Raw genomic sequence first — 14,939 nt, 5'->3', positions numbered from 1 at the left:
ATATACAGGAATTTTTCTAGCAGTTGATTATCTCCTTATCACTACTTTCTTAAAATGAGGTCTGGAGGCCTCATTTTAAGAAAGATGTAGAACTGTTGGAACAGAGAAGGGCAACAAGATTAGTGAATGGAACAAAGGGTTGCTCTTTTGAAAAAAGGCTTAAATTTTGCAAATTACAGTGTCTGGAGACTAGGCACCTGCGAGGTGATCTGATTGAGGTATATAAAGCCTTGAATGGTTTGAGCATGCTCAGTGCTGATGGGATTCTTTCTCTTGCTCAGAGTAATCTCCCGAGAGGGCATAAATTCAAATTTAGAAAAGGCAATTGTAGGATAGATGTGCGGAAGTTTGCCTTTAGCCAGCGGGTAATTGATTGGTAGAACAGACTTCCATCTTTTGTTGTGGAAGTTGATAGCCTAAACAAATTTAAGTCTGAGGTGGACAGGTATTTGGAACGAATGGAGTTGTGAAATAAGAGCTTGTTTTTTTTTGGCTGATTCTACATAAGCTTGGTTTCTTGCATCGTATGCCTCTACTAGTGTGTGTGTTTTTTTTAATTTGATAAATTAATAATACCACTGAATTTCCTTTTGTTGTGGAAGTTGATAGCCTAAATAAATTTAAGTCTGAGGTGGACAGGTATTTGGAACTAATGGAGTTGTCAAATAAGAGCGTGTTTTTTTTGACTGATTCTGCATAAGCTTGCTTTCTTGCATTGTATGCCTCTACTACTGTGTGTGTATTTTAATTTGATAAATTAATAATACTACTGAATTTTCTGGAAGTTGTTTTTTTCCTTTTTATCTCTTTCTCTACATAAAAATAATTTTCCTCATAGTGATATTTATTCAGCCAATGGGAGAAGAGGGATGCGATTTATCTGGTAATACATAACAAATACCAAAATATGTAAAAGAAGCTTGTTTGATTTTGGTAAAACAAACTTCTGTTTTAGCCTGATCATGCTAGATAAACCTGGTGCAAGCTCTCTGTTTGTCTAGCCTGACCACATAATACCATTCTTGATTTTTATATGTAACTTATTTATGTATTCATAGCTGAGATAAGAGACACATACAGTGTCAAAAGCTTCTGTAAGTATTTTATTTTCTTTTATCAAAAGAAGCGAGTGCAGCGAGCGGGGGGGGGGGGCAAAGCCCCCTAGTTGATATTATATTTTTTAATGAATCAGTTGGTACATTCTTTTCTTTAAAATATGTTTTCATATTTCTATTAATTCTGTAGTTAGCTTTTTTCCTTCATATTTTAGTAGTTCATTATTTTATCCATCCTTATCTATTTTATACACTCTACTTATTTCCTCTTTGATTTCCTCTGCTTTTACAGCATAATGTATGGAAATTTTTGGCTATAATATACAGGAATTTGTCCACCTTGGACAAGGAGGTGATTGTCCTTTTGTATAAGATAATGGTTAGGCCTCATCAGTACTGCATACAGGTCTGGAAGCCTCATTTTAGGAAGGATGCAATCTGTTGGAATGGATGTAGAAAAGAGTAGCAAGATTCTTGAGGGGAATAAAAGATTCTTACCATAAAAGACTAGTTCTCCAAACTCTGAAGCATCTGGAAAGTAGGCACTTAAAAGGAGACTTTTAAGTGTTTAATGCATTAAACACATTGAGTATTAAGTGCAGATGACATTAACTCTTGTTTGAATGACACACGAGGGGGCATAAATTTAAATTAAAAAGATGGTTTTAGGGTTGATATGCAAAAATTCTTTCTGACAGAGGGTGATTATTTTATTTATTTATTTACTCTTTTTGCTGATGCTATATAACTTGCTTTCTTGCATCGTTTGCCACTACTATTATTAATAATGTTCCCATAATTGTGTATGCTACACAAGTCATTGCTACACAGTTATGTTCCCATAATTGTGTAGCAATGAGAGCACAACAATACAAATGGCCCTCAGTCCCCAGCAGCTTTCACTCTCCCTCTTACGGCAGCGAGAGGATCAGAGTGGAAGCAGAGGGTGCTAAGAATCTCTGGGTACGACCAGGCTGCCATGCACGGAAATTGAACTTGGCCTGTTATAACGTACGATCACTCATCGGTGAAGACAGGATATTAGAGCTGGAAAAGGAATTAGAAAATGTGAATTGGAATATCATCAGTTTGGCTGAAACAAGAAGAAGAAATGAATCACTTATAAGTTTATCAAGTGGAAATCTGCTGTACACCAATGGAAACAGTGAAAGGAGTGAAGGTGGAGTTGGGTTTCTGGTCCATAAAGGTTTTAAAAACAACATTTTGGAATTCAAAAGTACATCACCAAGGGTGACAAGACTAATATTCAAGATTTCTAAGAGGTACAAGCTAAAGATTATAATGATTTATGCACCAACATCGAGCCATGATGATGAAGAGGTTGAAGAAATGTACACTGAAATTGAGTCTTCTAGATGAGCAGAAAACCCACTACACTATTATTATGGGGGACTTCAATGCTAAGGTTGGAAAAAGGCAAAACAGCGCAGAAAGAGGAACTATAGGAAATTTTGGAATTGGTGAAAGAAATAAAAGAGGTGAAAGACTTGTGGAATTTGCAGAATCTCAAGGACTGTCAGTAATGACCACTTTTTTCAAGAAAAGGGTGAACAGAAAGTGGACATGGAAGAGTCCAAATGGATTAACAACTAATGAAATCGACTTCATCCTCACTAACAGAAGATATATTGTGAATGATGTTACTGTCCTGAATAAGGTAAATGTTGGAAGTGATCACAGAACGGTAAGATGTACACTTGATATAGATGTAGGAAAGGAAAGGAAAAAACTGACTCGAGTAAATAATACAAAGGTCTTTGAAATAACAGAGGAGGAGAAAAAGCAGTATGTACTGGAACTTAAGAACAAGATTGAGTTTCTGCAGACTGCTCAGGACCAAGATATCGACGAGGAATATTACAACTTTCTGAAAGTGATAAAGCCCAAGAAACCTATAGGGAAACAGAAATCCAAAGAAGAAAAAATTAGTCAAGAAACACTTGTCATGATGAACCAAAGACAACAGATGAAGAGCAAGAAAAACACTGACAGGGAGAAAATTGAGTATACTGAGTTATGCAAAGCCATTAGAAAGAGACTCAGAGAGGACATAAGAAGATTTAACACAAGAAAAGTAGAACAAGCATTAAGGGAAAACAAAGGATTTAAATCAGCAGCCATGAGCAGTAATACAGAAAGACAAATGATACTGAAACTGAAGAAAAGCGATGGTGTACTTATAAACAGCAGAGAAGGCATAATTCAAATAGCAGAAGACTACTATAGAGAATTATACAAGGAGTGAGGGAATGATACCAGCAGTGGGGAAGATGGATTGCAAAGTAGCAACACATACGACGTACCCGATATTCTTCCTGATGAGGTAGAACATGCATTGAAGAAAATGAAGAATCGGAAAACCCCGGGGGAAGATGAAGTTACTGTAGAGTTGTTAAAATTGGGAGGAAGAGACATAACACAAAAACTGGCAAGGCTCTTCACAAAGTGCATTAGAAAAGGTGTGGTGCCTAAGCAGTGGAATAATGCAATCATAGTTTTGCTGCATAAGAAAGGAGATAAATCAGAAATTGGAAATTATAGACCAATTAGCTTGTTATCCCACATCTACAAGTTGTTCACAAGGGTCATTACTAACAGATTAGAAAGAATACTTGATGAGAATCAACCGAAAGAGCAAGCTGGCTTTAGGACAGGATTCTCAACTATGGATCACCTTCACGTAATATCACAGCTAATGGAGAAAGCAAATGAATACAAAACACCATTATGCCTGGCATTTGTGGATTATGAAAAGGCATTTAACTCCATACAGCATAAGGCAATGTTTCGGGCACTGGAAAGACAAGGCATAGATACTCCATATATTATGATTTTGAAGAAAATATATGAGAGTGCTACATCCTTTATTAGACTAGACAAAGACAGTAGCAAATTTAAAATCGAGAAAGGAGTTCGACAAGGAGACACAATATCTCTGAAGCTGTTTACTGCTGCCCTTGAGGAAGCTTTCAGAAGATTAGACTGGTCGCAGAAAGGAGTCAATGTGAACGGAGAGTACCTAAACCATTTACGATTTGCAGATGACATTGTGGTCATAAGCCACGATCCCAAAGAATTAGAGAAAAATCTTAATCAGTTATGCACAGTTAGTAAAGATTTTGGACTAAAGATGAATATGGCTAAAACAAAAGTAATGACGAACAAGTATGCCACAGAAATGTAAATAATGATTGAAGGAGCAGTAATTGAAAAGGTGGAGTAATATACTTATCTGGGACAAGTTATTAGCTGTAATAATGATAAATGGCTGGAAGTCAAGAGAAGAATAAATTTTGGATGGATAGCATTCAGGAAATATAGTCACATACTGAAGAGCAATATCCCAGTTTGTCTGAAACGTAAAATAATGAACCAATGTATACTCCCCACCATGACTTATGGAAGTGAAACTTGGGCACTCACCAAAAGAATGGAAGAGAAGCTAAGAACTACACAGCGAAGAATGGAACGAATTATATTGGGAATCAGACTGTTAGATATGAAGAGAAATACATGGATTAGGCAGCAAACTCAAGTAAAGGACATTCTTATCAAAACTAAAGAACTAAAATGGTCTTGGGCAGGACACATAGCTCGAAGACATGATGACAGATGGACTAAGAAAATAACAGAATGGTACCCAAGAGGAGCTAGAAGAAAACCTGGAAGACAAAGGCGGAGATGGATAGATGAAGTTCATGAGTTTTTGAGTAGTAAATGGATGGCCAGTGCTCAAAACAGAAGGAACTGGAAAGTTGCTGGAGAGGCCTTCATCCTGCAGTGGATTGAAAATGGCTGATGATGATGATGAATTGTGTATGTAGACAACATGAGAAAAATGGGCCATATCAAGCATTGAGAAACGATAACCATGTTAATTATTGTCTAAAAATAATTTGTAATTTCCTTCTCTCCGTTGGACTTGTCTTAAACCTGCTGATCTTTCAGTCATGAGTTGATCTGCACTATTTTAGCGTTTCTGTTGTTGGAAAATCCATTGTTTAAAAAATTGGAGTCCGCATGGGTCTCAGAATTTACTTTGATTCTGAACTTTCATTTAAAACACATCTTCAAAATTCAAAAACTAAATGTGAAATGTGCATGGAATTTAAGGAATGGAATGGATTCGCATCTCTGACTATACTACAGTAGTAAATGCATTGAAATTCATATACCTCTTGCTATGGTATATGGTTCTACAATTTGGTCAGCTTCTGCCAAAAGTAATCATAGTCTACTCTTTCAGGATTCTCTTTCATCTGGTTAAGATCAGGTCTGTACAAAATTCTAATAATCCCTGTCTCCAGTCTATTAGTAACTGAATCCCCTAAAACATTTTGCAAAAATGTGACCTTAAGTTATTTCTTTTCCATCTGTATAAGATAAAATTAATTTCTGTATCCATCTGAAAAAACTCCATCAGATCTAAGTGTGCCCTCATATCCTTTGAAATTAGAATAAAATCTCTGGATTGATTTCTCCCATATATAAATAACTAAATTTAGGAAATAATTATACATAAATCATATTTTATTTTATACAGAATAAAGGATACTGTTTTAAAATTATTTGTGATATTTTCTCTGGTGAAATGTTGTGTGCTTAATGGATGTGTGGCTTGAAGAGTCTTCCCTTTTCTGCTTATCTACTTTTATTGTACACATGTTTATTTTAAAGTTTATTATACATTTTTTTTATCTCGGTGTAAGCTCCTCTGATTGCTGTATGTGTCTCTCTTGCTCTTCTGATGTTATCTATTTATGTTGAGTTGTTTGATAATTGGACTGATATTCATTTATTTATTCTCTAAGAATATACCATCCAAGTCTGTTTCTATTTCTTCCATTTTTCTTGCCCCAGATAGCTCCTAAATAGGCATACTTTAATTGTAGTTACATAGGGCATAATTTATTACCAGGGAATTTCTAAAAAAAGGCACTGTATATGATACTGCTTATTAAAAGGATTTTATATTGCCATTGTTGTCAAAGGGCACAGTGATTACTTTTAAATAGTTTATATTTCTAAATCCTGAAGGAAAATGTAGCATTCCATGACAATATGACCACTTCTTATATTTTAAATATTGTTTTGTGAAATATACAGTTTGGGGGGTGAGGGGATTGTAACATAAAATGTAGAATATTATTTCTCTTTTGTAAGTTTCCTTGTTATTATTTTTATAGCTAATATTACCTGGAATGATATACCATCCAAAAGTACTAGGAATTCAAATGGCTGCTACAGCATGTCTTTATAATTTATCTAAAGGAAGTCTGGGCCAGAAAATCCACCCTCGTTGGTTAAAGGGAATTGTGAATTTGACTTTAACTGCTATGGAAAATTTCCCAGATCATCAGCAGGTAACTTTTAGTTTGTGTAAATTAATGGTCTTTTTTTTTTTTTTTTTTAACCTCCTTATCTTGTTATGCAAGGTTGGAGCAATTCTTTCTTGTTACTTCTAAGATGATTTCTCCATTTCACTTATTCTAAAATATGGGGTGGGAAAGAGATCTAGATGATATTTTACAGCTAGAAATGGCAGATGTCAAAACAACAAGATTAAAAAAAGATTTATTGTGAAAAAAAAAATAATAAACAATACTAATTTATGATAAAAAGAGCCACTATGATATATTTTTATGGTTTTGGGGTGCATTTCCTCTTCAGTGACAAGCTTGGGCTTATGCTCACTTTAGATATGAGATCATTATCCTCATGTACTTAATTTATAAAAATTACTTCATTTAATTATTACTGCATTTGTATGTGTAGTTAACCTTTTTTGCAGTGTGTGTGTTATATAGTATGTTGATAATCATTATTACATGGAATTTATGGGCATAGTGCCATTGCAGTGGCAATAGATACAGTATGTCCATAATCTAATATATGCGGAAAGGTCAGGGAATAACCACCGCATATTTCCGGAGCAATATGGCCTAGTTGCTAATGCTCATAAAAACCAAATCAACAAACATCTAATATACAGTGAAACCCGGATAAGAAGTTTTCCCGAAGGACCAGAGGTTTAGAACTTCTCATGAGGAAAAGAAAGAAGGGAAAATCACATAAGGGTATGAAATATTAACTTTAAAAATGAAAAGTACACATACATAACTTAAAGATGATTTTTAAGTACTATTTCAGAATTATAAATATTTCACTCTGCCTATGGGAAACATTTTTGAACTGAGGATTTCTAATTGCTTAGCATTCTGTTCATTAAACTCATTACCAAGTTGCAAGGAATAAGACAGAGCAGCTATTCACAACCATAAGAACTTAACTTAACGGCAAATGCATTACAGATAGGGCCGACCCTATCCAGTTATGGATAGGATTGGCCACATGAAGTTGGCCGACCCCATCCCTTAGTGTGTTGGCATTCGAGGTGAGCAGACGTGCTTAGTCAGGGCTCCTCAGTTAAGTGTGCTTACTTTTGGATAGTGCTTTTAAATATTTGATGTATTTAGATATTGTTGGATTATTTTTTTATAGGTTTTCCTGTAACAGTTTGATTTTAATAATATTATTGATATAATTTTTTAAAGTTAACTTTCATTGATATTTATTTAATTTTATAATGGTAGTTACGAGATCTGCCTTTGTAATTTCCTTCTCTCCGTTGGACTTGTCTTAAACATGTCACAGGATATCGTGACTCACACGGAAATAGCCGATAGCGATTTACGGGTGAGTCATGATTTAATCCGTTGTGGAACCTGTGGAATGTTTTCCAAAGTCGACCTGGTGACTAATCCTACCTCACCTGGGGATTCATTTCTTTGTGATCGATGTAAGGAGTGCACCGATCTTAAATTACAATTTGGTGCACTGATGGAACAATTTGAGCACCCTGAAAAAATGGGTGCTTGCCCTCGAGAATAATGCATCTGGGAGCTCGTCAGGGACTCAAGACTCCAGCAATCTACCAAGTGATGCACACCCGATTCGAGCCTCAAAACAGAAAAACCAAGTGCAAACTACTCTGGTTAAAAAGGACATTGTTTTATTAGGAGACTCCATTGTCAGGGAAACGGGGAATATTTTTTGTAATAAGGATAGGTGGAGTAGAACCAGGATATGTCTACCGGGAGCAACTATTGATGATGTCACCAACAGATTGTCAGATTTTAAAGGGGGTAAAGAGAATATTATTATTCATGTGGGGACTAATGATATTAAACGTACATGATCTGACAATTTGTTGGAAAAATACAGGACCATGCTGAGGAAATGTCGCGAGCTAGGCCATAATTGAGGGGGGGATACAAGGACTAATAGATTAACAGTAGCCACTGGCAGAGGTGGAAGTGATTCTTGCACTGCTTCTATTCAAATGAGCAGAAGTCTGAAAAACAAGATGCAGGATATTTCAGAGACTGCTGGTAGTCATTGCGTTACAAGTAAACACATGGGTTGTGTTAGGGTAGCTAAGAATAGAAACAGGTGCATGTATACCTGCGTGTACACCAATGCTAGGAGTTTGGTAAATAAATTTGATGAATTTGAGGTATTGCTCAAAACATCAAAGGCAGATATTGTTGGGATATCAGAGACGTGGTGTCACACAGATATAAGTAATGCGGAACTGGAATTTGGGGAATACAATGTATATAGAAAGGATAGACAGGACAGGAGGGGAGGAGGGGTTATGCTATTAATTAAGAAACACATAAAGTCAAAGGAAGTGAAGCCAGTTGACATCGATGGACAGGGCAGTGTCGAGTCAGTTTGGTGTGACATAAGCATAGGGAAATCAAAATTGAGAGTAGGAGTGTGCTATAGGCCTAATGACTCTGATGAGTATAATAATATATTGTACAGGGAAATAGAGTGGGCCAGTAAATCAGAGAGTCTTATAATGGGGGATTTTAATTTCCCAGATATTGACTGGAATTTGTGGGTTGGTCACTCGCACACTAGCAAGGCTTTTGTGGATTTATTGGATGATTGTTTTCTACATCAGCATGTTCGTGAGGCAACAAGAGGGAGCAATACTCTTGATCTGATTATCAGTAGTGATTCTTCATGCATTAAGAACCTGCAGATAAATGAACCACTAGGTGGCAGTGATCACAGTGTGTTGAAGTGGGATTTACTCAAGGAGGTAACTACCATCAGAGGTAAAGGGAAGGGTTTTTGTTTTCGTAAAGGCGACTATGATGGTCTGAGACAGTATTTAAATTCTATACAGTGGGACCAACTGATGATGTTACCAACAGCAAACTCAAAATGGGAAGCATTCAAGGAACTAATCTTGGTGGCTACCAGGCTTTACATACCAACTAAGAAATATTGTTCAAGGTTTAGGCCTAAATGGTTGTCAGATGGACTAATGAGGCATGTGGCAGAGAAGAAAAATGCATGGGATACATACAAATTAATGGGTGACATGGAAGCCTATGATAGATATAAGTTGGTCTGTAACCAAGTCACAAAGGAGATTAGGCAGGCAAAGGCAGACTACGAAAAATCCTTGGCAAAGGATGCAAAGAAAAACAGAAAGGAGTTCTTTACATACTTGAACTCGAGAAGGAAAGGAATGAATCAGATTGGTCCACTGGATATTGATGGTTCAACAGTTGAGGATCCTGCTCAGGTGGCTAACAATCTAAACGAGTATTTTGCATCTACATTCACGCATGAGGAGTTATTCAGGAAGGAGAATGATGTAGGTAAAGTAAACATTGGCAGTGAGCTGGATGATTTTGTAATAACTGAGAGGAAAGTGGAGGAGAGATTGTTGAGGATAAACATAAAAAAGGCACCTGGGGTGGATGGGATCTATCCAGTTATATTAAAGGAGGCAGCAAAGGAAGTATGCAAACCCCTAGCCATAATTATGAGAGCTTCTTTGGACTCAGGGGAGGTACCCATAGACTGGAGATGTGCAAATGTAATCCCAATTCACAAAGGAGGATCAAAGGCTGACACAAGTAATTATAGACCTGTTAGTTTAACTTCTGTTCCAGGTAAATTAATGGAGGCACTGGTTAAAGAAGCACTGCAGGATCATCTAGACAAGAATTCAGTTATAGCTCAGACGCAGCATGGTTTTGTTAAGGGCAGGTCTTGCCTGACCAATTTGATTGTATGCTTTGATTGTATGCAAAAGAACTGGATGCAGGGAATAACTTTGATATTATATATTTGGATCTTAGAAAGGCTTTTGATACTGTTGCACATGGAAGACTGCTGCACAAATTGGAGCAGTGTGGCATTGGAGGCAAATTGCTGCTATGGATAAGGGGATGGTTGAGTGGCAGAAGACAGAGAGTGGTAATCAATGGACACTGCTCAACGTGGACTAATGTTATTAGTGGAGTTCCTCAAGGTTCAGTGTTGGGTCCATTGTTGTTTTCGGTGTTTATGAATGATATTGTTGATGGGATATCAAGTTTAATGTCTAAGTTTGCAGATGATACAAAGGTTGGCAGGGTCGTTAAGGACACTATTGACGCTATGCTGCTGCAACAGGATCTGGAAAGGTTGAACAGATGGGCTGAGAGGTGGCAAATGAAGTTTAACATTGACAAATGTAAAGTACTACATATGGGTAACAGTAACCCCAGAGCAATGTATCAACTCTGCGGTACTACACTGACAGTGGTGGAGAATGAAAAGGACCTGGGGGTAATTGTGCAGGCAGATATGAAGTTCTCTGAGCAGTGCAGACGAGCTGCAAGAGTAGCTCATGGTGTCTTGTCAATGATATACAGGAATTTTTCTAGCAGGGATAAGGAGGTGATTATTCCCTTGTAAAAGGCAATGGTTAGGCCACATCTTGAGTACTGTATACAGGTCTGGAGGCCTCATTTCAAGAAGGATGTAGAGCTGCTGGAACGGGTACAGAGAAGGGCAACAAGATTAGTAAATGGAACAAAGGGTTGCTCTTACGAAGAAAGGCTTAAGTTTTGCAAATTACAGAGTCTGGAGACTAGGCACCGGCGAGGTGATCTGATAGAGGTGTAAGGCTTTGAATGGTTTGAGCATGCTCAATGCCAATGGGATTCTTCATCTTTCTGAGAATAATCACCTCAGAGGGCATAAATTCAAATTGAGGAAGGACGGATGTTGGATAGATGTGCGGAAATTTGCCTTTGGCCAGCGGGTGGTTGGTTGGTGGAACCGACTTCCATCACTTTAGCATTAGCATTAGCAGAGGCATATGATGCAAGAAAGCAAGCTTATTCAGCATCAGCCAAAAAAAAAAAAAAAAAACCCACTCCCATTTCACCCCTCCGTTCGTTCGAAATACCTGTCCAGTTGAGCTTTAAATTTGTTTAGGCTATCAACTTCAACAACAAGTGATGGAAGTCGGTTCCACCAACCAACCACCCGCTGGCCAAAGGCAAATTTCCGCACATCTATCCGACATCCGTCCTTCCTCAATTTGAATTTATGCCCTCTGAGGTGATTATTCTGAGAAAGATGAAGAATCCCATTGGCATTGAGCAAGCTCAAACCATTCAAAGCCTTATACACCTCTATCAGATCACCTCGCCGGTGCCTAGTCTCCAAACTCTGTAATTTGCAAAACTTAAGCCTTTCTTCGTAAGAGCAACCCTTTGTTAGATTTACTAATTTACTAATCTTGTTGCCCTTCTCTGTACCCGTTCCAGCAGCTCTACATCCTTCTTGAAATGAGGCCTCCAGACCTGTATACAGTACTCAAGATGTGGCCTTACCATTGCCTTATACAAGGGAATAATCACCTCCTTATCCCTGCTAGAAAAATTCCTGTATATCTTTGACAAGACACCATGAGCTACTTTTGCAGCTCGTCTGCACTGCTCAGAGAACTTCATATCTGCCTGCACAATTACCCCCAGGTCCTTTTCATTCTCCACCACTGTCAGTGTAGTACCGCAGAGTTGATACGTTGCTCTGGGGTTACTGTTTCCCATATGCAGCACTTTACATTTGTCGATGTTAAACCTCATTTGCCACCTCTCAGCCCATCTGTTCAACCTTTCCAGATCCTGTTGCAGCAGCATAGCGTCAGTATTGTCCTTAACGACCCTGCCAACCTTTGTATCATCTGCAAACTTGGACATTAAACTTGATATCCCATCATCAATATCATTCATAAACACCGAAAACAACAACGGACCCAACACTGAACCTTGAGGAACTCCACTATTAACATTAGTCCACGTTGAGCAGTGTCCATTGATTACCACTCTCTGTCTTCTGCCACTCAACCATCCCCTTATCCATAGCAGCAATTTGCCTCCAATGCCACACTGCTCCAATTTGTGCAGCAGTCTTCCATGTGCAACAGTATCAAAAGCCTTTCTAAGATCCAAATATATAATATCAAAGTTATTCCCTGCATCCAGTTCTTTTGTGACTACATCATAGTATCCAATCAAATTGGTCAGGCAAGACCTGCCCTTAACAAAACCATGCTGCGTCTGAGCTATAACTGAATTCTTGTCTAGATGATCCTGCAGTGCTTCTTTAACCAGTGCCTCCATTAATTTACCTGGAACAGAAGTTAAACTAACAGGTCTATAATTACTTGTGTCAGCCTTTGATCCTCCTTTGTGAATTGGGGTTACATTTGCACATTTCCAGTCTATGGGTACCTCCCCTGAGTCCAAAGAAGCTCTCATAATTATGGCTAGGGGTTTGCATACTTCCTTTGCTGCCTCCTTTAATATAACTGGATAGATCTCATCCACCCCAGGTGCCTTTTTTATGTTTATCCTCAACAATCTCTCCTCCACTTTCCTCTCAGTTATTACAAAATCATCCAGCTCACTGCCAATGTTTACTTTACCTACATCATTCTCCTTCCTGAATAACTCCTCATGCGTGAATGTAGATGCAAAATACTCGTTTAGATTGTTAGCCACCTGAGCAGGATCCTCAACTGTTGAACCATCAATATCCAGTGGACCAATCTGATTCATCCCTTTCCTTTTCGAGTTCAAGTATGTAAAGAACTCTTTTCTGTTTTTCTTTGCATCCTTTGCCAAGGATTTTTCATAGTCTGCCTTTGCCTGCCTAATCTCCTTTGTGACTTGGTTACAGACCAACTTATATCTATCATAGGCTTCCATGTCACCCATTAATTTGTATGTATCCCATGCATTTTTCTTCTCTGCCACATGTCTCATTAGTTCATCTGACAACCATTTAGGCCTAAACCTTGAACAATATTTCTTAGTTGGTATGTAAAGCCTGGTAGCCTCCAATATTAGTTCCTTGAATGCTTCCCATTTTGAGTTTGCTGTTGGTAACATCATCAGTTGGTCCCACTGTATAGAATTTAAATACTCTCTCAGACCATCATAGTCTCCTTTACGAAAACAAAAACCCTTCCCTTTACCTCTGATGGTAGTTACCTCCTTGAGTAAATTCCACTTCAACACACTGTGATCACTGCCACCTAGTGGTTCATTTATCTGCAGGTTCTTAATGCATGAAGAATCACTACTGATAATCAGATCAAGAGTATTGCTCCCTCTTGTTGCCTCACGAACATACTGATGTAGAAAACAATCATCCAATAAATCCACAAAAGCCTTGCTAGTGTGCGAGTGACCAACCCACAAATTCCAGTCAATATCTGGGAAATTAAAGTCCCCCATTATAAGACTCTCTGATTTACTGGCCCACTCTATTTCCCTGTACAATATCTTATTATACTCATCAGAGTCATTAGGCCTATAGCACACTCCTACTTTCAATTTTGATTTCCCTATGCTTATGTCACACCAAACTGACTCGACACTGCCCTGTCCATCGATGTCGACTGGCTTCACTTCCTTGGACTTTATGTGTTTCTTAATTAATAGCATAACGCCTCCTCCCCTCCTGTCCTGTCTATCCTTTCTATACACATTGTATTCCCCAAATTCCAGTTCCGCATTACTTATATCTGTGTGACACCACGTCTCTGATATCCCAACAATATCTGCCTTTGATGTTTTGAGCAATACCTCAAATTCATCAAATTTATTTACCAAACTCCTAGCATTGGTGTACACGCAGGTATACATGCACCTGTTTCTATTCTTAGCTACCCTAACACAACCCATGTGTTTACTTGTACCGCAATGACTACCAGCAGTCTCTGAAATATCCTGCATCTTGTTTTTCAGACTTCTGCTCATTTGAATAGAAGCAGTGCAAGAATCACTTCCACCTCTGCCACTGGCTACTGTTAATATATTAGTCCTTGTATCCCCCCCAACTAGCAGTTTTCCGACCCACCTAACACTGCCTCGACAGCATCAGCAAAAATTCTTGCACCCTTTCTATTTAAGTGTATCCCATCCCTGTAGAACTTGTTGTTGAAGTTGATAGCCTAAACAAATTTAAAGCTCAACTGGACAGGTATTTCGAATGAACGGAGGGGTGAAATGGGAGAGGGTTTTTTTTTTTTTTTTTTTGGCTGATGCTGAATAAGCTTGCTTTCTTGCATCATATGCCTCTACTAATGCCAATGCTAATGTCCATGTGTCTGCAATTCTGCCCAGACACGATAGGAGGGATTATATTTTAAGAGCCTTGTGGATTAACTCAAGACTTGAAGGAATCTGCAAGGCTTTAGGGGGGAAATTTCTATCAGCATGGCTCACACTTGTAGGTAGAAGGAATTTGTTTTGTAGAGATGGGATACACTTAAACAAAGGTGGTGCAAAAGTTTTTGCCAGTATTATTGAGGATACCTTAAAGGTTCAGGGAAACTGCTAGTTAGGGGGGGGGGGATGTGGGTAATACTGACACAGGTTTATCTGATAATATTGGTCAAAGTAACTCTTGCACATACCTTAAGAGTTCTTATCTGTTACCCCAACTGGACATATTATCTAGATGTTCTGTGGGCAGAAACATTTCACGTGA

At 38.1% G+C, this 14,939-nt stretch overlaps 1 protein-coding gene across 1 annotated transcript in view; it reads left to right on the top strand.

Annotated features, from left to right (window-relative positions):
* Positions 1-14,939, top strand: part of LOC150081149 (protein zyg-11 homolog B-like) — a 256,638-nt gene that overhangs the window by 84,894 nt on the left and 156,805 nt on the right. The window contains exon 5 of the mRNA XM_090382030.1: positions 6,263-6,439. Coding sequence (XP_090238156.1) covers positions 6,263-6,439 — 177 coding nt within the window. The remainder of the gene's footprint in view (positions 1-6,262; positions 6,440-14,939) is intronic.

This window comes from Mastigoproctus giganteus, chromosome 9 (genome assembly GCF_048544385.1).
Source record: "Mastigoproctus giganteus isolate SK-2022 chromosome 9, ASM4854438v1, whole genome shotgun sequence".
Taxonomy (NCBI): Eukaryota; Metazoa; Arthropoda; class Arachnida; order Uropygi; family Thelyphonidae; genus Mastigoproctus; species Mastigoproctus giganteus.
This window is presented reverse-complemented; position numbering and strand designations above follow the sequence as displayed.